This window comes from Trichosurus vulpecula, chromosome 6, assembly GCF_011100635.1.
Source record: "Trichosurus vulpecula isolate mTriVul1 chromosome 6, mTriVul1.pri, whole genome shotgun sequence".
NCBI lineage: Eukaryota > Metazoa > Chordata > Mammalia > Diprotodontia > Phalangeridae > Trichosurus > Trichosurus vulpecula.
In genome coordinates, this window is record NC_050578.1 from 271,879,680 (window position 1) to 271,904,925 (window position 25,246).

General features: G+C 51.4%; 1 protein-coding gene across 1 annotated transcript; it reads right to left on the reverse strand.

The window, feature by feature from the left end:
- Positions 1-170: 170 nt before the first annotated feature.
- Positions 171-19,314, reverse strand: FADS3 (fatty acid desaturase 3; the record flags this gene model as incomplete). Its single annotated transcript, XM_036763406.1, is given in 7 exon segments — positions 171-247; positions 3,219-3,279; positions 3,995-4,117; positions 5,517-5,618; positions 7,136-7,333; positions 8,193-8,303; positions 19,117-19,314. Coding segments are annotated over 7 exon segments (870 nt in total), but the record flags the coding sequence as incomplete, so codon positions are not given.
- Positions 19,315-25,246: the final 5,932 nt, after the last annotated feature.

Below are 25,246 nucleotides of genomic sequence, written 5' to 3' on the forward strand. Positions count from 1 at the left end.
TCTCTCTCTCTCTCTCTCTCTCTCTCTCTCTCTCTCTCCCTCCTTCTCTCTGTCTGTCTGACACAAACACACTTTCCAGACAGCTCCCACCACCATCCGCCTCCCACACTGCCTCTGCCTCCTCCCTCACCATCCTCCCCTAGGACCACACCCTCCTCTTCATCACTCACCATCCACCTCATGCACACCAGCATATAGGCCAGGTTTTCCACCTCGAAATTCACCAGTGTGAGGAGGGGTGGCCCGACTGTGGGGAAAGAGCAGGGACTGTTAGAGCGGAGGGGCCTCCCCAGCCCCATTCCAGGGCTCAGCTGACCAGATGCTCCCAGGCTGTCTAGGGCAGAGGCTGAGGTGGGGGGAGGGGGCTCATAGATCCGGACCTGGAAGGGATGTTCAAGGGCAAGCTTCTAACAGCCACGTTTCACAGCCGAGGAAACCGATCTCGTCGGGGCCTGTTTCTCCATCTCTAAGCTGCGTTTAACAATAGTATCTACCCTCCAAGGGTGAGATCACACAAACCTTTAAATGCTGTTTAAATGTTAGCTACTGTTATTTTATCGGACGGGAACCTGCGGGCCTGAAAAGGGGAATGAACCAGTTCTCTGAATCCCACTTCAGCTTTAGGGTGAGAGGATCCCGATCCGAATTCCCCCTCAGCACTACTACAGGCGTGGCCCTGACCAAGTCTTTTCCCCTTGCTGGGCCTGTTTCTTTCTTTGAGAAGATTGGAAGAAACAACCAGAGAATACCGGAATTTGAGCATTAGCAGGCACAGAGGAAAGCCAGAGAAAAAGCCTGGAGCCCAGAGTGTCTTGTCAGAAAAACAGCCAGGAGGCTGGTGTCAGCAGATCAAAGAGTACACGGGGGCAAGGGAGGAAAGGACAGGTTATGTTATGAAGGACAAAGCATTTTTCATTTGATCCTGGAAGGGATGGAGAGTTTACTGAGTAGGGGACGACATGATCAGAACAGGACGTTAGGAAAATCCCCTTGGTGGCTGAGTGGACGATGGACTGGAGTGGGGGAGAAACCAGAGGCAGGAATGGGGAGAGACTGGAGGCAGGAGAGACTGGAGGCAGGAGGGGGGAGAGACTGGAGGCAGGAGGCGGCAGAGACTGGGGGCAGGAGGCGGCAGAGACTGGGGGCAGGCAGGCCCCCCAGTGGCTGCTGCAATAATCCAGGTGTAAGGGGCTGAAGTAGTGTCAGAGTAGAGAAGGGGAAATGTTTGAGAGATGCTGCAAAGATGAAGGAGGCAAGCCTTGGCAACAGCCTGGGTACAAGGGGGGAGATAATGTGAGGAGCCCGGGATGACTCCTAGGTCACGAGCCACGGGGGCTGGAAGGATGGTGGTGCCCTTTATGGTAACAGGGAAGGTAGGAGTGGGGAAGGTTTAGGGGAAAGATGATGATTTCTGTTTTGGACATGCTGTGTTTAAGATGTCTCCTGGACATCCATTCTGAGATGTCTGAAAGGCAGTGAGGGATGTGAGATTGGAGGTCAACAGAGAGTTTGGGGCAGGAGTCATCAGCACAGAAAAGATAAATCCATGGGAGCTGATGAGATCCCCAAGTGAAGCAGTACAGAGGAAGAAGAGAAGGGGGCCTGGGAGGGAACCCTGAGGGACACCTATGGTTAGAGGATGTGGTCTGAAGGAAGATTCAGCAAAGGAGATAGAGGAGTGGTCAGAGAGGAAGGAGGAGAACCAGGAGAAAGAAGTTGTGTCCTGAGCACCTAGAGAGAAGAGAGCAGCCAGGAAGAGAGAGTGATCTACAGTGTCAAAGCCACAGAGAAGTCAAGGAGAATGAGTGAAGGTAGAGCCAGTACTGGGAAGGGTGACCAGAGAGGCGGTATCATGGCAGAGGGGGGAAGGACCAAGATCCAGTAGGAGTTAGTAGATGGAAGGAGTGGAAGAGGAAAAGATTTAGGATGAAGGGAAGGTTGTCCCCTATGGAACAGGTATTCCAGAGGGTACCATGGAAGAGGTGGGTAGCATTTGGTTGGGACTTTAGGGACAGATGTGAGGGAGACGAGAAGATGGAATCTGGTGGGGTGGGGAGGGGGCTTTGATGATGATCTGCAGGGGTGCAGAATCACTTCTCCAGGCTAAGCAGGAAGACTGATCCTCATTTTTCATGGGTTCAAGGCCCTTCCCCATTGTTATAGTTAAATAATTACACCAAGTATCAATCCAGACAAGCAATTTATTTAGCCATGCAAGCAGTTGCAAAACAAAGTAGTCGAGAACCTAGAACTTTGGTTTTTACCCGGTTAATATGTAGTTTGGAAGGAATGGAAAACAGGACGGAAGCGTTAAGACGCCTGATTTCTTTTTGGAGAAGATGTGCAGACAATGGGGTGCAGATGAGGGTTGGCTGGAGGGGGATGGGGAGACAATGAGGATTCTGAGAAGAGAAGGAGAAGGAGTAGTGTGTGACATTCTTTAAGCTGGGTGACTTGACGTGTTGCGGGGAGGGGAGGAGGGCGATCTTGTGAGCTCTCCAAACTTACGTGACTGAGACTTAACTTCACAAAATGGCGGATAAAGACAAAACAGAGTCACTATCTCTGTTTCACTGTTACATCATTCTGGTCATCTCCCAGCTTATCAACGTGCTTCCTCATCTGCCGTCTCCAGAACTGGACACAGTCCTCCAAATAAGCTCTGCCCCTTACTCCTGGATGCCTAGCCTCTGTTAATGCAGCCCAGGATTATCCTGAGTTTTCTTGGTTGCCCCATCCCACTGCTGACTCAGACTGAGCTTGTGGCCCACTAAAACCCCCAGGTCTTTTATCCCTGTGAGTTTTGTCTTCTTAGATTGAGCACTCTGGACCTGGAGTCAGGAAGACTTGAGTTCAAATCTGGCTTTAGGTATTTTCTAGCTATATGACCCTCAGCAAATCTCTTCATCGCTGCCTGCCTCAGTTTCCCCAGCTGTAAAGTACAAAATTGTAAAATAATAACAGCATCTGCCTCCCAGGGCTGTTGTGAGGATCAATTGAGATAACATTTGTAAAGCACTTGGCATATAGCAGGCACGTGTTTCCTTCCCTCTGCCCCCTCCAGCCCTGGCTTTTGGACACTGACTCTGTCATCCAGTGTATTAATTAACCTTTCCAGTTGGGGGTCATCAGCAAACCTGATGAGCAGGCCACCTATTTCTTTATCCAAGTCCCACCCAGCCCCGAGCTCCAGGGGGTATGAGAGCCAGAGTACTCACTCAGGAAGAAATAGTGGTGTTGATGGTTGTAGGGCAGGTACCGCCGCTTCTTCTTGCCGTACTAGGGGAACAGGAGAAAAGAGAGCTGAGTGAGGAGAGAAGGACGGCCTGGGACCATGGGAGCTCCTTCTGCGAGTCCTGGGCGATGAAATCCTCCCAGTGACAGCTGCTTTGGCAGCCAGAACGAGGGATTGCCTGGCCCCAGTTCACATGAGCCCCATCATTTCTTTATAAGTAGATAAACAGGACCTGTCTCCTGATCCTACCAGCAGGGCTGGGGTCATAGCATTATCCACACTCGCACCTTCACATGCCCTTAATAGACAGAGATCAGAAGTCCAGCCCATGGTCTGGATCAGGACTGCTGAGCATGGTTGGGCTTAGGGTCCCATCCATGATTGGGATTAGGAAGGCTGGTCTATGACCAGGATTAAGAGGCCTGGATGGTGACTGGGACCAGAGAGGCTAGTCAATGTTCAGGGTCAAGAAGTCCTGTCCATGCCTGAGGTAAAGGATGGAGCAGAATGAAGCCCCTTGAATCAGATGAAAATCTCTCTCCCCAACCTTAAATTCTTGTCTCTGCTCTCAGCCCTGAGCCAATGAATCTCTAGCTTGTAAACAAAGTAAAGCAGGTCCCCCCTCTACCTCTGAACTGGCTTTCTATCTAGGCTTGGAGGAACCATGGGGGCCACAGAGCCTGAATTCTGTTCACCTCCTCCCTCTCCCTCCAGAGGCTGGAGGGCCACCCTTGGGGGCATGGGGTGCTCCACCGATACCTCCACTGATGACTCTCCCAGGAGAAAAACAGGGGCCAATGTCACATCTGGGTCCTTGTAGAAGACATTGGGTTTGGCATGGTGCTGGAAGTGACGGAAGTTCCACCAGTGGGCCGAGAAACCCTGTGGAACAGGAGGGGAGGGACGAGGTCAAGTTCAAGGCACAGAAGGCACTAGTGTAGGGGTGGAAAGGAAGGAGGGAAAGGGCCAGGACCTGAAGTGGCCTGTCCGACCACACACTCCAAAACACACAGACAAGACAGTCAAGTGAGTTCATGGTTGGATACCCTCCCCTAAGTGGGCTGAGGACATCCCCACAAGCCCAGGTCAGGATGTCAGAGGTTCTAGGGCTCTTGTCTCCTCCCCCCACCCATCGCCTCTCTAGGAAAAGATTACTCAAGTGGTAATTCCCCCTCAAGCACAGATGGAGCCTTGGTGTTCAAATATGAAACTGTCAGATGTCAGAGCTAGGAGGGACCATAGGGCAGAAGAGAAAATGTTAGAGCTTGGAGGGATCTTAAAACAGAGAATGTTACAAGCAGAAGGGCTCTTAGAACATGGGATGTTAGAGCTAGGAAGGATCTGAGCACACAGAACTTAGAATGTTTGATCTGGAGGGACCTTAGAATATAGAATGTTACAAGTAGAAGGACTCTTGAAACATGGAATGTTAGACCTAGGAATGACCTGAGAACAAAGAACATAGATGTATGAGCTGGAGAGATCTTAAAACATAGAATGTTACAAGTGAAAGGACTTTTAGAACATGGGATGTTAGAGCTAGGATGGACCTAAGAACAAAGAACACAGAATATATGAGCTGGAGAGACCTTACTTAGAACAGAGAATATTTCAAGTAGAAGGACTCTTAGAACATGGGATGTTAGAGCTAGGATGGACCTAAGAACAAAGAACACAGAATACATGAGTTGGAGACCTTACTTAGAACAGAGAATATTTCAAGTAGAAGGACTCTTAGAACATGGGATGTTAGAGCTAGGATGGACCTAAGAACAAAGAACACAGAATACATGAGCTGGAGACCTTACTTAGAACAGAGAATATTTCAAGTAGAAGGGCTCTTAGAACATGGGATGTTAGGCCTAGAAATGGCCTGAGAACAAAGAACATATGATCTGGAAAGACCTTAGAACATAGAACGTTACAAGAAGGGCTCTTAGGGAGTGTTGGACCTAGGAAGGACCTGAGAACATCAAATATTAGAGCTGGAGAGAACTTAGGACATGGACTCTTGGATCTGGAAAGGACCTTAGATCACCTGAATGGTGTCATCCAGACCCAAACCCCTCATTTTTCTGATGAGGAGAGACAAGCCACCCAACATGACATAATGAGTTAGTGGGACTCCAAATAAGGCTTCCTAGTGTCTAGCTGGGAGCCCTTTGCACTCTATTTGGCCACCTCCCCAAGCTCCAAGGGAAGGGAACTCTGGCTTTCCTGAGGGAAAGAGGAATAGGTGGACTCCACACACATATCCAGGGTCCGGCCCCCCAGTCCTTACCTTCAGCTGCCCCATCACAAACTGCTGGGCCACGTGGTTCCACCTGGACTTCTTGAAGACAGACACATGTCCAAGGTCATGCTGTAGACACCAGGACTGAGACTGGGGAGAGAAGCCAGAGGGGCAGCTCAAAGAGCTTAGCCCAGGATCCCCCTCATTGGATTCAACTCAAAAAGCCCTTATTAAGTAAGCCCTTACCATGTGTGATGCCCTATCCTTGGTGCTAGGCACACAGAGACAAAATGGAAACTGTTCCTACCCTCGCAGGCCCTAAAGGGAGGTAGTGGAAGGTGGCAGGGAGACACCTATGTAGGATATGAGGTGGAGAAGATGGGGATGTGAGGGACACCCAGGCAAAGGGCTCCAGAAAAACCTGAGGAGGGACAGATCACTTCAGGTGGGGAAATCAGGGTGGGCTTCAAGGAGGAGGGGGCACCTGAGCTGAGACTTGAAGGAAGGGGACTTTAACAGAAGCAGAGGAAGGCCTCCATGTTACAGGTAGGTTGCCTAGTGGATAGAGTACTAAAATAAGAAGCAGAAAGACCTGAATCACCACACACACAGCTGTGTGACTCCCGGGCTTTTGGCCTCAGTCCCCTCATCTGTATTATCATCAGGGGACGACAATAGCCCTGACCTCACAGGTTTGTGGTGAAGCTCAACAGGCACTCTGCAAAACTTTGTAAACCCCTTTGTCATTGCTGGCTAATAGTATGCCAAGCCAGACATCAGAGTGCAGAGAATGACCACAGAGGCAAGAGGGGGCATTTGGATGCCAACAATCGCAGCTATCATCCCTCTAGAGGGACGGGGCACCTCAGGGGTCATCTAGTCCAGCGCCTTCATTTTACAAAGAAGGAAACTGAAGCCCAGAGAAATGACTTGCCCAGGGTCACACTGCTGGTCAGTGTATGAGGCAGGATTTGAATTCACTTCTTTCTGACTCCAAGGTGAATACTCCACCCAGCTGCCCTGGGGTTCATCAAGCAGAGAAGGGATGTGAAATTGGGTTGTACAGGTAACTAACTGACCTTCCCTGATTTCGAGGGGCCTTGAATGCCAGATAAGGTTTACTCATCAGGAGCCACCAAAGAACTCCAGGACCAGACCTGTCTTTGCTTCTGATCTTGCCTTGGTAAAGGGGGGGTGAAACCTCTGAGCCAAGGAGGTGAGAGCAGGGTCTGCTCACCCTTCTCTTCATCCCCACCCCCACTCCACTCCAGTCTGATTTACACCAGGAGGAAGAGGAGCAGGGAGGAGTCCCTGTGGAGATAGTGTGAATGTGGGGTGGGGGGGACCTTCAAGGCAACTCGGGCCAAAGAAACATCATTTACATAAAAGATAAAGATGTGGGAATAAGGGGTACGCAAGGCTTTGTCCTGGGACCCTGCTCCAGCCATACGTCCTCCTCTCGCACTCAAAATAGGTTATTTTGATTAATGAAAATCCATTAGAAACACACATTTTCAGAAGCCTTGCCCCATCTGCTGTACAGAATGGTGGCCCACTTTCATACAGCCATATCTCAATTATCAGGGATAGATGACAGCCAGCTTTGCAGCTTAGGCAGACTCCCACAGTCTGTGACTCCTCCAGGTTCCCAGCCCAAGGATGCTCACCTGGGAGACGGCCAGGATCACAGCAGTGAGGATGGTGGGGCCCCAGCCAGTGCCCAGGAGGTAGACCACCAGCCATGCGAGCCCCTCCATGAGCAGGATGTGGCCCAAGATCAGGGAAAAGAACTCGGTGTCGGCCTCAAACAGCTTCATGTCCTCTGCAGCCCTACGCAGGGCACGGAAATCCTCAATCAGCTGCTCCTAGTGGGGAGAGGGGAGGGGTGAGTCCAGCAGGTCTCTGAGTCTGTCCCAGCCCTAAATCTAGGATCCTGAGTCTTCTGCCCAGTCCCCATTTGGGGGCCCAGTCCACCTCCCTGGCCAGGCAGGAAGAAGACGAGCACATATCACTCCCACAAGCTCTGCTCTCTCTGAAGGGTGAAAGGGATCTCCAGAGTGAAATTGGCCACCTTGTATGCTGGTGAGCTCCCCATCACTGGAGGCCTTGTAGAGGGCACTCCTGCTTCAGGGAGAGGTTCGATGCCCTTACACCTGTGAAGTCCCACAACTGTGTGAATCTCTGATTGTCCCATTCTACAGATGAGAAAACCGAAGCCTCTGGAAGGCAGAGCCTGACCCAAGGTCACCCTTAGGTGGAACTCCCAAATCCAGCACTATTTCCACCTCACCGTCATGGATGTGATGGCCATGACTTGGGGGTCTGAGGAAGAGGTACTGAAGGTGGTCCAGATTGGGTCAGCAAAGAAGGAATGAAAAAAAGTGCCATCCACCCACCCACCCATCCATCCAAGACTTCTCATTCATCTATTCAATGAACAGTCATTGAGTGGGATTCACTTAAGACTCCACAACCTTGGGCAGCTCCTCTCCCATCACCGGTCCTTAATTTCTCATCTATAAAATGAGAAAGCTGGATTAGGCAATCTCTGAGGTCTCTCTAAGATCCTATTAGGTAATGGAGAGCCATGGGAGCTTTTTGAGCAATGGAGGGATGAGGTTAGGCTTTGGGAATTGGGGAACACTTGGCTATGTACTGGTGGCAAAGGGTTTGTGGCTCATCTCTGCTCTCATCTCCTCCACCAAGAAAGTGATCTTAACTTACATTTTTCTGTCTGTCCTGGCTGGGCTCTCCAGGGGCCAGCTCCCCAATCTGCAGGGGCTTCAGGAACTTCCTCACAAAACACAGATCCTGGTGAAAGGCTTGGAAAGAGTCCTGGGTGGAGAGAAGAGATGCACAGACAGTCACAGACAAGACCCAGGAGAGGAAGGCAGATCTTTGGCCATTGCGGCCCCAGCCCTGATTCTTCTCCACCCTCTCGGTGGCCAGCCTGAGTCAGCAGCCTGGATCTGGGGCTCTGGAGCCTGAGGCTGGAGTAGAGACCGGAGCAGGGCAGGTGGACCCAGCTTTAGAGCAAACCTGGCTTGTGAAACTTTACAGTAGTTTGAATTGTTCGCTTGTTACATTCCTTCCCCATTAGATTCCTTGAGGGCAGGGAGTGTCTTTACCTTTCTTTACATCCTTAGCCCTTAGCACTTAGTAGTCATTTAAATTAATGATTGATTACCCATAAGGCAACTTGTAAATATAAACTATTGGGATCCTATTGTTAACCCTTCCTGTTACTGCCCTTTGAAAATTGGATTAATTGTTATGGACAGCTCTCCAGCAGACCTTTGTCTTAGGATTTTCAGAAGCTTGTTTCCCTCTGAATGGGACGGCCATAGCTGTCCCATTATGGATGTCCCATTACAGAATCTCCGACTAGGAAGGGATTTGGAAGACCCTCTGGTCCAAGTTGACTCTGAATAGTAATAGCTTCTCTAGACACGTATCCTCAACTGGGGTCCTTCAGCGCTGCCCCCCCACACACACACTGCTTCTTTTTCCGAAATCTAATTGAATCCCCCTTCTCTATGATAGACAGCCTCAAATGCTCATAGAAAGCTACAGTCCTCCCCTCCCCTTCCCCTTCATCTTTTCTTCTCTAGGCCCTTCAACCCAGGGCCCAAAGCCTGCTGCCATCTTCTGGATGGCTCCTGGCTCATCACTAGCCTTCCTAGAATCAAGGCCTCCAGCTGAATCCAACCTTCCCCAAGATGGAGTCCAGTGAGATAACCACCTTCCTCCTTATGGCTTTTCTTAATGCATCCTGGGAAAGCATGAGTTCTTTAGCTGCCCCAATGTTCTATTAACTCACATGGAGTTTACAGCCTGCTCAAACTCCCAGGCCTTTTTAGAGGGGCTATTATTGGGTGCCCCACCCCATTTATACTCAGGAAGCTGATATTTAAAAAAAAACAAAAACCTTTTTGTTCAAACAATGACATTTCATGTCTCTTGTCATTATACCAGCCATTTCTTTAATTGTAGTGACCAAGCTTGATCCTGGAGGAGAGGTGAGACAATGCCCCGCCTTGTAGAAGTGGGGGACTATGGGTGTGGACTGTTGTGAACACTGTCAGCCACTTCGGATGTGATGGTTGGTTTGGGCCAACTGTTTGGTTTTTGTTTTCTTTTAAATCTTTTTAATAAGGCGCAGCTCCTTGCAGGGGGAGAGGAGGGTCATGTTTGTAAATGAAGGTGATGGAAAAACAAAAGATGTCCATCCAAATCAGATAAAAATCTGACCACATTCTGCCCGAATAGCCCCTGACCCTTCTCCACCAAGAGGGGAGAGGTTGGCTCTACTGGGGTTCCATCCCTACCCTTTCAAGGAGTTATTCATGAGGCTGATTTTCTGAACCCACATACAGGACTATATTTGTGTGTGTGTGTGTATATATGTATATACATGCATGTACACACATAATATATGTATGTATAGGGACATGTGTATTCAATTTCAGCTTATTTTTTTTCATCTTACTATATTTGACCCTTCATTCTAGCCTATATGTATCTTTATCACTCTTGACCCTGACCTATCATGGGTTAGCTAACCCTCTCGGATTTCTGTCCTGGGAAGATCTGATCAGCAGGCCATCTTATTATATCTTCATCCAAACCAGTGATAAAAATGTTAAATGGCATAAGCTAGATCCCTGGGGCACTCCACTAGAGACTTCCCTATCGGCTGCTATTGACCCATCGAGGACTGTTCCTTGGGTCTGGTCACCGATCCAGTTCTGAAGACACCTGACTGTTCTATCACAGAGACCAGAGTTTTCCAGGTTTTTTTTCCCCCAGAAGACTGGCGCAAGAGACTTTTTCAAACACTTTGCTGAAATCTTAGCAAGTTAGGATGTTCTCTGCAGCATTCCTAGATTGACCTGTCAAAAAAAGGCAGTGAGGCTAGCCTGTCATTGCCTCTTCTTGATGAAATCATCCTGGATTTTCATGATCATCACTTCCCTTTTAAATGCCCACTGACTGTCAGATGCTGAATGAATAAATGAATGAATGAATGAATGAATGAATAAGTGAGTGAGTGAGTGAGTGAATGAATGAATAAGTGAGTGAGTGAGTGAATGAATGAGACAGAAAAGGAAGGGGGAGGCGTCCTCTGGAGTAGTGATTCTCAAACTTCTTCGTCTCAGGACGCCTTTATGCTCTTGAACGTTCTTGGCCTCCTCTCCCCGGAAGCTTTTGTTTATGTGGATTATACCCATCGCTATTTACCATAATAGAAAACATTCTAGTATATATCATAGAATACATGCTATGGTACAGGGTGTCCCCGAAGTCTGGACACATAGGAAATCTCGTTAACATCTCATCAACCATTTCACCGAAGACTCCCTCCGTGTGGTTCAGTGACTTCTTGTTCTGGGCCTTGCTAAAGGAGAAGGTGCACTCAATGAAAATCACAGATGCAACACACTTGATCGAATGCATGAAGAGTGAATGTGCTAAAACTGACGGCAACGTGGAGTTATAGCATCGAGTTCGCGCATCAACCTTTGCGTGACAAACGAGGGGAATCATACTGAAGAGGTTACTTGTTAATATTCCAATGAAATCAAATGTTGTTGAAAATTTCATTCATTTCATTTCTTGAAAACATGCATTTTTGCCTGTGTCCAGACTTTAGGAACACCCTGTATATTAATATGATAATAAACATTCTATCCAATATCCAATGTATTATTATAATACAATATAATAATAATAATTTATTATTATACTATTGTAAAAATGGTTTTGACTTGAGTACTCCTGAAAGGTCTTGAGACCCCACTTTGAGATCTGTTGCTCTAGAGAATCTCCCTCCCCTGGAATCTGTGGAGGAAATGGGACCCTGGGAGTGGGACTGGCTAAGTGAGCAGGGCTGCATTAGAAGGTAGCAGGTAATAGAGGGCCAAGGTATGGGGGGGGGCGGGGCATCTCCAGACTGACCCAGGGAGGAAGCTGTTCTACTCTCTCCCCCCACAACATACACACTCATTGGCACCTTAGGCCAAGTTGTAGTCACTTGACTTGTCTCAATACTGGCTGCCCATGCCCTGGCTGAGTGACCTCGGGGCACCGGGTAGTGCAGTGAATAGGAATAGGTAGGATCTGAGTTCAAATCTGACCTTGGACATGTGCTAGCTGTGTGAACCTGGGCAAGTCACTTAACCCTGATTGCTTCAAAAAAAAAAAAGTCATTTCTCTTTAGGCCTCCAGTTCCCCATCATTAAAATGAGAGCATTGGATCAAAGCCCCTTCTAACTTTAAACCCTAAGGGCCTGACTGAATGGAAGGGCCAGGCCAATTCCTCACCTCCATGGAAATGAACTCCAGGAGGAGTTCCTCCAGAAGGAGGAAGCCTGGGCCTCCCATTCTTCTCCTCATCAGCAGCAAACTATGGAAAGACTCCTGGTTCTGGAGTCAGAGGACTTGACTTAGTCAGTCAGCCAGTCAATGAACATTTATTAAGCACCTACTATGTGCCTACTACTGTGCTAAGCACTCTTGCCTCTATTAATTCCTGTTTGCCCCTCAGCCTCTGGCCCCTTCCCTTTTCTGGGTCTGTAAGACGAGGGGAGGGGGCATGTTTGGCTCTCTGAGAGGCCATCCAGCTCCAGGGAAGGAACACAGCTTCAGCCCTGCCAGGGCTGGGAGAGGATCCGTGAGGGGTTGGTGGGACAGGACTGAAGCAGACAGACCCTGGGGAGCTTGTGAGACCCAGTTTGGAGGCCCCCCACACACACACACATTACAGATTTCTATTTATAGCCTTCACTCTGGGGGTGAGGTCACTACCGGCCTCCTCCCCATCTGGCCGAAGCCCAACTGGGCATGAGTCATGTTTCCTGTTCCCCCAGAGGAACTTCCCGTCTCCCTGGATACCTCAGCAAGGTACAGGGAGGGGGGCTGCTGCTATTCAATGTATGAACAGAGGGGCAGGCGGGGGAGGTGTCACAATAAGACAGCTGGGCCTGGAGTCAAGGAAGATCCCTCTCTCCCTGACAAGCACTTACAGGTCTGGGACCCTGGGCAAACGCCTGGTCCTTTCTGAGACTCAGTGTCTTCATCTCTAAGATGGGAATAGCGCCTTTGTCTCAGAGGGCTGGCATGAGGACCAGATGTGATAATGCCCATACATGGCTCTGTAAATGTTGCTATATTATAGATGCCAGCCACTGTGATGGTTTTTTTGGACCAGACTCGTGAGGCCAGTACTTGTCAGCGCCTGTAACTTCTTGTCTTTGAGATTTCCAGGGCACGCAGAAAGGCTAGGTGCTTACAGCCACGTGACCAGTAGGGCCTGGAGGCTGGAATTAACCCCTGGTCTTCCTGACTCTGGGACCAAGCTCTCCAGCTCCTACCCCATAGTCATTCTTAAAAGGGTCCTTCTAATAACAGATAAGAACATTTCCACGAGCCTTCTTTACAGCCCTATGAAATAAAGGATATTCCCACTTTATAGACACAGAAAACGAGGGTCAGAAATTGTCCAGGATCCAGAGAAATGTAGCCAGGCCAAATGGAGAGCCCTGGCCCCGGTGTGGGATGTGAGCTTGACCCCTGGCCCTACCACTCCCTGGGTGCAGAGCAATCACTCAGTTCTTTGAGTGTCTGCTCCTCCAGAAAAAAAAGGTAATTAGCTTTCCCTTTCGCCCTTGTGAGGAGAGTGTTCAGGATGCCTCCAGGCATCATGGGAAAACAAGGTGTGCCGTGGATACACAGGAGAAGGAGCAGCAAATGAGAGCCCCACAAGCCCAGCCTTATTTTGTAGAGGAGGAAATTGCAGATGTTCATCGGAGGGATGTAAAACGAGGAGCACATTTGGGGCTGGCAGGGAGCCCAGGATTGGTGTGCAATCAGGAGAGCTTCATGGAGGAGGAAGCATTTGAGTCAGGCTTTTAAGGATGGGTAAGAATTCAACAGGCAAACAAGAGAAAGGCTTAGAGAACAGGATGAGCCAGGTTTGGAGGTGTGACAGCTGCATTGGATCAAGGCCCCTTTTGACTTTAAACCCTAAGGGCCTGACTGAGTGGAAGGGCCAGGCCAATTTCTCACCTCCATGGAAATAAGCTCTACCTGGGTGAAGGAAGCCTGGAGCTCCCATTCTCCCCTCAGGAGCAAACTATGGAAAGACCCTTGGCTCTAGAGTCAGTCAGTCGGTCAATGAACTTTATTAAGCACCTACTATGTGTCAGGGACTGTGCTAAGTACTGGTAGACCTGAAAAGTGGGGCTGGGTGGCATCGTTTTGTGGAGAGCCTTGAAGAATTTAAAGAGAGTCTCTTGAATAGCCAGGTGGGACAGTCTGGATTCTCTTCACTAGGTAATAGGGCGCTAAGGAGTCCTGAGTAAAGCAGATCTGGATATAAGATGCATAGATCTGGATATAAGAAATGGAAGTCTAAGGGGCCAAGTAAAGGGTGGGAGCGTGGGGAGGGCTCCCAAGGCCTGGGAGGGCTGTGGAGAGGATCAGTGGATGTCAACACCCTCTGTCATGGCCTACTCTCTCTCCCTCCTGGCAAAGTGTGTGGTGGCTGCCATATGCAGAAGACGTGACTCCTGAAGGCTGAGTGGGAGGCTGAGTGAGTCTGTGTAAGGGGCAGACACTTCCAGGGAGGACCACTAGGGGAAGACAAGGTGCAAACCTGAATATCGGGCTGGAGCCTGGGAGCCCAGTTGAGTAAGGGGAGGCCGGCCTCCAATTGGTCCCTCCATTGCCATGCTTCCAGTTCCAGAGACTGGCAGAGGCTGACTGATCATTCCCTCTCTCCTGGTCTGAGCCAAAGTGTTTTATCCCCCTCCAGCTCAATGGCTTCTTCCCTATGGCGCTTTCTGTGGTCCATTACAGTCTGAGTAACTTTCCCACTTGCATTTACTGTCTTTCTTGCTTTTGTGGTAGGAAGGAGCTAAGCTGGAAAGTGTAAGCTAAGAGCCCTCCTTCCCCTCGAGAGAGTCCAGGGAAGCGACTTCTCGGTTCCTTAGACCCATACCCTTACATAAGAAATATTTAAGGCACGGCAGATGGATATAATTTTAGCCTGATGGCCTTCTCGGAGACTGGTAGGGAAGCTGTGGTTTGCAAAAGCAAAAATGAGAGGCAGGCCAGGCCGGGCCATAGATGGGAACAGAAAACCAAGTGCTAACCTCTTGGGGGTGCCCTGCCCAGCCCGATTTAGTCCTGAGGTGTCTTAGATAATCAATCTTCCTTCTCTCTGCAGCTACCACTGCACACCCTGCAGGCCTCAAGATACTGGGATCCCATGTTAAGGAGGAGAGGGGGATGAGGACTGGTCTGGGCATGGTGGCAGAGGAGAGGGGCTCAACCGTGGCACTCACCCTGCCCCCGAGTCACCTCGAAGGAGGGGCAATCTTCCAGCCTCCCCCAAGGCACTCACAGGCTTTGTCCTGACTTTGATCTTCAGCTATAGGGAGAAATAGCCTAGGTCTGCCTCGAGTACTACATGTCTCAGGAGCCTGTGTGGAGCTCAGCAGCTTTCAGAGCCCAGTCTGAAAGGCAGACACGACTCTGGCCATGGGATCATAGGAGGCTCAAGTATGAGACATTCTAATTCTAAGTCACAGAGGGGCAGACAGGGAAGAACAAAACAGTGGCCAGGACTTGTGCTTGGCATCCTGGTTGTTTCCCTAGGAAGCCACAACAATCTGCAATGCTCCTGGGTTCTCAGGCTGTGTGCTCTGTGAATACTATCGGCTTTCAATGCCTTGGCCGTAGTGCTGGGTGGAGAAGTCCAACACACCCAGCTCGACTGTGGGGGGCCCCAAGTCCTAGGTTCCAAGGCTCCTTCCAGCCCAGATGTTTTATCTTAAAAGATCCTTATCGGCTCAGACGTTCCTAGTCCCGGTGCCTTCCAGCTCTGACATCCAGGTTCTAAGATTTCTTTCGGCACTGACCATCTACATTCTGTAACATTCTGGGTTCTAAGGACCCTTCCAGCTCTAATAGTCTATGTTCTAAAGTCCCTTTTGGAGCTAATATTCTACATTCTATATTCTCAGGACCTGTCCATCTCTCTTTCAGGCTTTATCATTCTAAGGTCTCTTTCCGCACTAATATTTTACACTGTGTGTTCTAAGATCCCTTCAAGCTCTGACGTTCTATGTTCCACCATTTTATGTTCTAAGGACATTCTGTGTTCTAAGGCCTTTCCCAGCTATGAGCTATATTGTGTCACTCTATGGGTCTGCTCTCTGTGACTCCGTGCAAACATGGGGCCTTTAGGCTTCCCTTCAGGTTACTGACTGAGCCCTAATCTCTCAGTAGCTGCTTTGTCCTGCCCCCACGATTGGCATCAAAGATTTGCTGATAAATGTTCTCTGGGGAGAAATGTGCCTATGACATGCTTTGAAGTTTGAGCCACAATTGTAAACATTTCCTACGTCGTTTTTATAAGTCTAGACAATCAACAGAACAACAGGGGGAGTCCCGATTTGCAGCATTTGCTGATTTCTGGGGTGTAAATGCTCACATTGAAAATAAAATAATTGAGGGGCGGCAAGGTGGTACACTGGACAGCATTGGTCCTGAAATCAGGAGGACCTGAGTTCAAATGCTGCCTGGGACACCTGATACGTACTAGCAGTGTGACCCTGGGCAAGTCACTCAACACTGATTGCCTCCAAAAAGAAAAAAAAAGAAAGAAAATGTAACAATCAGCTCTCCTGAACCAGTACAAGCCGGCTCTGGCTCACCGCTAAGATGCTCTTCCTCTGTCTACCCCCCCTCTGCCTCTGAGCTTCCCTGACCTCCTCCTACAGGACGCCTTCCCTGGTCTCTGCCTCCACTACCTCTGGGCAGTGACCTTCTGTCTCCTCTGGGCATACCTTGTACATGCCCGGGTATTTGCGTATTGCCTCCCCATTAGAATGTAAGCTTCTGTAGGGCAGGAATAATTCTTGCCTTTCCTAATAACCTAACAACCCCCCACACACACACATACACACGTGGACACACGGACACACACACGGACACACACAAGCTTAGCTTGGCACATAAGAAGGATTTAATCTATGCCTTTGACCAAACGACCAATGACCAGCTGGTGCTGGTGTGGACAGGGTGGGTGGCCAGAATGAAGGGCTCCTTTCTATGAGACGACCCCCAGCCAGCAGCTCAGCGCTATCTCCTAGGCTGCTCAACCTATGACCTCACTTAAAACAACCAGAGGAATGTCCTGCCAGGAGGAGTCTGGGGCGGAAAGACTGGTTGCAGGAATGTGGGAACTCCTACAGGGTTGGGTGGGATGGAGAGAGAAGCAAGCTAATAATAACGTACCAACCCCCCACCCCTGCCCCCCATAGAAAGCATTTTCCTCAGAGAGTGACTGGACCAGAGGCAGCAGCTGAAGGCCCCACTCCCCTGGGAATGAAATTCAGACCAAACAATTCCTCCCCTCCACCCCTGGCCTGTGTGCCCACACAGTGCTTCTAGATAGCCAGGGCCAGCCCTGCACATAACAACGATAAGGAGGGCGTTTCCCAGTAGTGACCCCCGAGTCAAAATCTGGGCTTCATTTGACGTCCACTAAAGGCTTCCAGGTAGGTGGCTCACACTCCACTGTCTGGACTCCACTGGCCAGTCCTTTGGGAAGGCCTGTGGTCAATCCCACCAGACCATTGGTCGGAATGCAAATGTTGTTTCAGTCACTTTTCAATCCTGTCTTCCTGATCCCTTTGGAGTTTGCTTGGCAAAGACACTGAAGTGTCTCCAGCTCATTTTAAAGATAAGGAAACTGAGGCAAACAGGGTTAAATGACTTTCCCAGGGACACATAGATTGTAAGTATCTGAGGCCAAATTTGAACTCAGGTCGTCCTGACTCCAGGCTTGACACTCTATACTGTGCCAGCTAGCTGACCTTTGGAATGCATATTACACACACACACACACACACACACACACACACACACACACACACACACCTGGCTCCTGGATTCAGAAGTTTAAATTAGCCAGTTCAATAAGCAAAAAGGAGCCCAACCCCGTGTTAGGCACTGTGGGGGAGCTGAGGGAAAGAAGGAGACCTGCCCTTGAGAACTGTGCCATCCCGCTTTCTCTGTGTTTGGAATTGGGGGACCAGGGCTCAGATTCCAGGTCTGATACTTATCACCTGTGATCTGGAACAAGTTCCTTCACCTCTGTGGGCCTCAGTTTATCCATCTGTAAAATGAGAGACTGGACTAGAGGCCCTCTGAAACCCTTTTTAGCTCTAAGCCTGGGACCAGATGAACCGAAGGCTCTGTTACTCACTGGATGTGGCCAGAGGGTATCTGTGGTCCCTCCCAGCTCTCACTAGGTGCCAGAACTCAACTGAGTGGTTCAGATGAGAAAGTGTGGAGTTCTAAGAAGGGAGACCATTGTAGAGCTGTGATCTGAGGCCCCTCTCCTCCAGCACTGGAATCCTGGGGTTCTATAATTCTTGCCCCAGTACCACGCCCAGGACTGGGGTAAAGAAATGTTGTCTAACACGACTATTTATACAGTTGTGAAGCCCTGACGTTGTTGTGGGCAGGGCAGGCCTCCCTTTTCATTGACGGGGCAGCAGGAGCCCCCCTCACTTCCTCACCCACCCACCCCCTCAACACAGAGGGAGCTGCTCTTCCAGGAGCTCCACCCGGTGGAAAAGGGCCTGGCACGTGCTGTCCAGCCTGTGGAGAACAGTGACTCACTCACACCCAGGGTTGGTGCCCTGCATGGCTGTCTGAGCCAGTCTCCTGGAAGCCAGACGCTGGGGCCCTGCCCCTCTTGCCTTCCTGCCGGTGCAGGGGATCTGCCTCCCTCTGGAAGCTAAGCTCAGCCCCTGCCTCCCAGCACTGGTACAAGGAAGGGGCCCCAGGTGGGGGGACCTGGCCAGAAAAGATCCATGAAAGACAGCAAGCAGCATTAGCTAAGGCAATCTGCTGAGGAGGCTAGACCTTGGACATTTACTCCCTGCGTAGCTCTGGGCAAGTTCCTTCCCCTTAACCTCAGTTTCTTCATCTGAAAAGTCGGGATTCCAATAGCCTGAGGGTCAATCTGTCAGCTCTAATCATTTGGGAACTGACCACAGTCTCAGCTGGGTCTTGGCATTACGATTAGGGCCGTGGGAAAACCAAAAGTGCCCTCCTCCCCTGCCTCTCCAGCCCCTAGGACCCTTTCCTGGGACAGGCAGGTCCCACTCTAACCAGCCCTTAGCCCTCCAGGGCTGTCAGGAAAACACTGTCAAAGCCCTGTGAGTCACAGGTAAGAGTCAGGACTCAAACCTGAAACCTCTGCCAGTGTCTCCCGACACTGCTGTCCCCCCCTCCTCGGTGGCTCGGTGGGTCACCGGGCCGGTGACAACAGGGGGCTTGGGTTAGGCAAAAGGCCTGCGCAGCTGGAGAGCGCACAGGTCCCAGACGCCTCGGATTCTCACCGGCCCGGTCCCTCTACATGCGCAGCCTTTGAACTTGGCGCCCTGGGACAGAAATTCGAAGACATCACGGCCGGTACCTGCGGGCAGCAGGTAGCGGGGCCCCTGGGGACCCGGGGTCCAGAGCCTGGGCTCCCTCGGAAGGACAATGTCCCGTAAGCAGAGGCCGCCCAAGGAGTGCCGGGGCGTGTGCCGGGGCGTGCGTCGGGAGGGGGCGAAGGTCTCCCTACCGTAGCATCCTCTCCGGCATGGTGGCTGATGAGGCGGCTGCCTCCAGGGTGCCGATCAGCCCACCGGGTGATGTCATACACCTTCCGCTCTATCACCAGCCACTTGTCCGTGGGCAGGCAATGCTTCCGGATCTCTTCCCAGCTGTAGGTGGGCACGGGGGTCTCTGGCGCTGCGCTTCCCTCCCCCGGCTCCCCCATGGCCCCTCTCCTGGCCCCAACGTCAGGCTGCGGGCTGCTGAACCCTCCCCCCGCGCCTGGCTGCCCCCTTTCCCTCAGTCCTTTTCGGACGCCGGGGCTAAAGGGCCCCTGGCAGCGATCCCCCTCTCCCCGGGCGGTCCTCCTCCTCTCTCTTTCCTGGGCTCTCCTCCTCCCGGGCTCCTCTCCCTCCCCGGCCACCGTGCCTGTTCCTTCTCCCTTCCCGGAGGCTCTCTCAGCCTCAAAGAACTTTTCCCCCCCCTTATAAATCCATTGACAGCGGAGCTCAGCCTCGCCCCCTCCTTCTCCTCCACATCCTCCTCTCGTCATCCTCTCTGGCCGTTCACAGCCACCGGGAGTAGAGAGCCTGGGCACCAATCCAAGCCCTGTGTCAACAGGCCTGGGAACCTGCCATTGGCTGGCCTAGGCTACAGGAAGGGTTGCCCCTGAATCAGGGAGCTAGTCACTGCCCCCTCCAAACACCATCCCCTTCTCCCCAGGCTGCCCCACCCTAGGGCTGCCCAGAAAGGCAAAGCACAAAATACCTAGCATGGGTCTGGGGCAGGATTTGAACTCAGACCTTCCTGATTTCAAGACACTCTGCTGCCTAGGGGAACAGAAGCAGGGTGGGCAGAGAACCAGTCTGGGAATCAAGAACACTTGCTTCAGACCCTGGAAACCTGGCGATTTCCTCATCTGTAAGACAGAGGCGATGATAGCACCTGGGTTGGACCGAAGGAGATAATATTTATAGTGTCTGACAAACCTCCAAGTGTTGTATAAATGAGAGTAATAATTACTGCCCATTACAGCCAGTCCTAGGGATCAGACCTCCAGAGCCAGGCGCCACCGTGGGGGTCGGGCAGCCCAACCACCGACTTGGCGCAAACAGAACAAGTTGTGAATGGGAGAGAACGCCTGTTCTTGGCCTGCCAATACAGGACATGGAAGAGCAGAGAATCGGGGTCTGGAGCTGGGAGGGCCCCTTACGAGCCGCCAGCCCAGCCCCCTCTCTTTTTACAGATGAAGTTCCCAGAAGGGCCAAGTGTCACAGGGAGGGAGCAGTGAAGCAGGAGTTTTGAACCCAGGCCCTCTTACTCTCTGGATGAAGCACTCTCTCTTTACTGGCTTCCTGCCATCTCCAGTGACTCCTCCAGGGTCACACAGCAGCAAGCATTGGAGGTGAGTTGTAGACCCTTCAGGCCTCTCACCTGATTCTGAGTTTGAAAGCCTAAATTCACTGAATTGCCCCTCCGGCAGGAACTCCCAGTTTGGAAGGTCTCTGTAGGGGAGATTCCTGGGATCAGAAGGAATTGGGCTTGGAGGGGACCGAGTGGTTCCGAAGTCCAGGGCCATCGAGGCCTGCCCTCACCCCCACCTCCACAACCCCCTCCCCGCCCCAGGACCAGGGTCTGGATCACAGCCCTTCCTTCCTTCTCCTGATGAGCTAGGCGACCTTGGCCAAGTCACAGCCCCTCTGGGCCTCACTCCTACGTCTGGCTCTGGTATCATTTATGAAATGATGTCAGTCCTGAGTCCTCAGCCACCTCTTCCTTCTGGCCTCCCAGGTCCCTAGCCTCAGGTCCCTCCCCTTCCCAGACACAGCTGCTGTGGGCAGTGACCCCATCATGTCTGGGGAAGTGGCTGGTTGGGAGCCAGGTCCCCCAAGTAGGGGGGAGGGGCAAGGGCAGTACCATGTATGGCCTGGAGCCAGGAGCTGCCCACAGAGCTGGCACCATCCGAGTGAAGGGCCCCTGCCAATCGCTACCATGTCACATTTGCTGGAGACATGACAGGAAAACCAGGAGGAGAGGATGGGAGACACTGGCCCTCAGCCCCTTGTCTGTGGGGTGGTGGGCAGACAAGGGGCCCTGTTTGCCCCAGCTGAGGTGCTACTTCACTCTGGCTGTACCTGAAGGGCTACCAATAAATAGCATCTCTCTGATGCTTTAAGGTTTTCAAAGCCCTTCACATATGCCATCTCATTTGGCCTTCTCAGCGACCCCATGATCTTATCACCAGACCGGGAAACTGAGGCAGAAAGTGATTAAGTGACTTTCTCAGGGTCCCACAGCTAGTCAAGGTCTAGGGCAGGATTTGAACTCAGACCTTCCTGACTCCAAGTCCAGGCCTATATCCACTGTGCCACCTAAGGGTGAGAACAGAAAGACGTGCAGTGAATAAGAGAGAAATGGAGAGAGACCCAGATACTCCCTATCCCCGAGATAAAGCCTCCCTGGTTCTGGTATCAAAGGTGGCACTTGATAAGTTGTGTCAATAGCTTCTGACTTTTTGTGACCTCAGTTGGGGTTCTCTTGGCAAAGATACTAGAGTCGTTTTCCATTTCCTTTTCCAGCTCATTTTACGGATGAAGAAACTAAGGCAAACAGGGTTCAGTAACTTGCCCAGGGTCACACAGCTAGTAAGTGTCTGAGGTCAGATTTGAACTTGGGTCTCCCTGACTCCAGGCAGGTGCTCTATCCACTGTGCCACCCAGCTGCCCTGGGTTCCAATTCTGCCTCTGGTGACTAATACTTGTGTGACCTTGGACAAATACCCTTCCCTCTCTGGGCCTGTTTCCTCATCTGTAAAATGGGAGGGTTAGACTAGGTGGTTTCTAGCTAGTGGTTACAAAGCACGTGCAGGTTTTCCAAGGGCTTGTGTCATCTTACCTGATGAGACAGAAAGACAGAGATGGAATCAGAAATGAGAGGGAGGAGGAGGGTGCAATGACCCCAGAACCTGGAGCCCCCATCAGGGACCAAGGCCAGACCACGGGATATGGCATCCCAGCATCCCCAGGAGAAGCCCTGTCCTACAAAGGAAGTTCCTCTGGGTCTTGGCTACCAAGTGTCCCAGCTTCCAGGAATGGTCCTGGTCTCAAGATCTCCACTGAGTCTCAGAAAGGGAACATGGTCCTTTTGAAGAGGGAGGCAGAAAACCGGCTGCCCCTTGGAGGCTGGGAGCTCCAGCCTCCCTGAGGCCCCTTTTGTGGAGGGCTGGGATGGAGGCTAGGTCACCCCACCTGTGACCATCCTGGCTTCCCCCATCCACCCACTCAGCAGGTCAGCTGATGCTCCAGCATGGGCAGAAAGCAGCAAGAGGGATGGGCTTGGAGTCAGGGGAGTTTATGCTCAAAGAAGACTTGATTTCAAGCTGGAAGGGAAACCCCCCGCCAATCCCCAACTTTACAAAGGACAGAGCTGAGGCCCAGAGGAGAGACTCTCCCGTGGTCAGTGTCTGAGGTGGCCCAGTGGTCCATCCAGCATAAAACACCACCCCTGGATCTGGGTTCAAGTCTCAGCTCCACCAATTTACTCAGCCTTATGACTGTGAGCAAGTCACTTGGCCTGAATTTCTCATCTAAAATAAGGCTAAAAATGCTTCCCCTCCTTCCCTTTGGCATTGTTTTGAGGGACTAAGGCTAACGCAGTTCACATGCCTTGCACACACACATGAGCCATCAGGACATTAGGACCATGGATTGAGAGTTGGAAGGGTCCCCCCAACCAGGACGTCTGCTCTGGGGTGGGGGGAACTGAGCCCCAGACAGCTGAACTGGTAATGTGAGGATGTGAGGAAAATGTGGGAGAGCTGAAATTTGAACCCAGAGCCTCTGACATCAAGCCCGGTCAGCCCTCTTTGCACTGCACCCATATTAACCAGAGGCTAAACCAGGTAATACAGTAGAGTCAGGAAGATCTGAATTCAGATCTTGATTTAGATACTCGCCAGCTGTGCGACCCTGGGTGAGTCACTTCCCTTTCCTCGTTGGTAGAACAAGGGAGTTGGACCTGACGGGCCTCTAAAGTTCCATCCAGTTCTGGATTGGTAATCCTATGAATGCTGTGATTAATGTTTTCAAGGATCTATAATTACATTGATTAGGGAAGGGGGAACACTCCCTCCATCGGTGCAGATAGCAGCCCCTCTCTGTATAGTCAATCATCTTTAAGGACTGTGGAGGCCTGGACTCAGAGTCTTTCCTGCTTTGTAGGACCTACTGAGAGCTGTACCCCTCCCCACACGTACACGCAGCCTTCAGGGATGTAGGGTCAGCTCCAGCACAGGATGAGGCCTCAGAGAAGGCCTTGGCGGCGGGGGGGGGGGGGGGGGGGGGGGGGGGGGGGGGGGCAGGGAGGGGAGAGTAGTGTTATTGGTGCCGTGGTGGTTTATGCTAATGATAAGAGGAAGGACGGACAGGAGCCAGACAGCCGCTGTGAGCTCCAGTGCTGACTCCGATGCAGGGGAGTGTGTGAGGAGGAAGGGGCTCACCTTGGGGTCCACAGATCCCCCAGTGCATCTGGGAGCTGGATGGAAAAGCAAACTGCCTTTCCTCTCCTAAACCTCTAACTGAAAAAGAAAAGTCCTCATGGGGGAGGGGTTTGTGGGGTTCCCCAGGCTGTCCGAGAAGGGCTCCATAGGCTCGAGTTCCCTGTACCCCCAAATATATGCACGAAAACATAGATATGTATACAAGTACACATATATGTCGTATTAGTAAGAGTTAATAATTAGTGCTTCCTGTCAGAGCAGGGCTGGCAGAGGGGAAGACAAGCTGGTGAGGTGCCTGGCCCTTTTCCTTCTCCAGGTTGGAGTACCATGACTCTGGCTGTCTCCCTTTGCAGAACTGGGGGGCAGAGGCAGGGGCAAAAAGCGGGGTGTCTGCCAGTCAGAAGGAGGCTCTTTGTGAAAAGGCCCATCACCCCTGCCTGCCCCCCTTGAAGCCCAGGCTAAGGCCAAGATCTGTCAGTCAGCAAGTATTTATAAGGCAATGTCCTGGTGTGGGCAGAGGCCCGTGGGGCGCTGCTTGGGGCGGGGGTGGAAGACAGAAGGGAGTTTATGGGTTTATTTTCTTCTCTCTGCAGAGATTAGAGCAGGGGCTGGCACTGTGTCTATGGGTCATGCCAAGGTTCCAAGTGCACCCCGACTCTGGAAACTGACTGAGTGTGTGTGTGTGTGTGTGTGTGTGTGTGTGAGAGAGAGAGAGAGAGAGAGAGTGTGTGAGTGTGTATGCGTGTCTAAGTGTGAGTGTGCTCAATCACTCCGATGTGTACACACCACTCTCTGGCTGTCTTTGTCTCTGTCTCCCTAGGGAATTAGTCAAGGCAGGTGGCATCCCACCAAAAGGACCTGGGTGTGGCAGGGGCCATGGGCCTTCCCAGGAAGGGAAGGAAGCAGCCAGGTGCCTCGGCAGAGGGGCCCTGCACAGGGAGTCAGACACCCTGACTTTGAGTTGGAATATCAGCTTTGCTATTTACCACTTGTGTGCCCTTGGACAAGTGACTTCCACTTCTAGGCCTCAGTTTCCTCACTTGTAAAATGAGAGGTACAGACTGGATGGGATTCCCTCTCCCTCTAGACAGTTGGTCATCCTTAGAGGGAGACCCTGGAAGTCCAGGTTAGGGCCCCAGGAGTCCAGGAGCCTTCAGGCTCCCCTCCCCCCAGCTTACAATGGCTGCATGGATTTCTTACAGGTCATAGATTCAGAGCTCACCTAATCCAATCCCCTTGTTTTGCAGATGAAGAAATGGAGTCCCCAAGAGGGAAATGGCTTGCCCAAAGTCATGAAGTTAGTAAATGGCACAGCTAGGATTCAAAACCAAACCCTCTGAGGACAAAGCTGGTGGTGTCCCTGGGCCGCATGGCCCTCCAGCTTACAATGAACCAGAAGAGAGTCCTGTTCTCTTCTTCCCTTATCTCCCTGGCTCCCTGGGGGAGGGGTCACTCCCTGCACCTGAAATTTGAAATGCACACATTTTACCTCTCAGGTGCAGAGAAGAGGGCCTCTGGCATCCCCTGGAGGCACCCGAGGCCCAAGGCTCACTCCTCCTTCTGGCCAGCTGGATATGGTTGGGGAGTATGGGAGAACAGATTCACCCAAAGAGCAGAGAGGAAGGAAGCTCAGCCAGGCACCAAATGGTTGAGAGCCTGA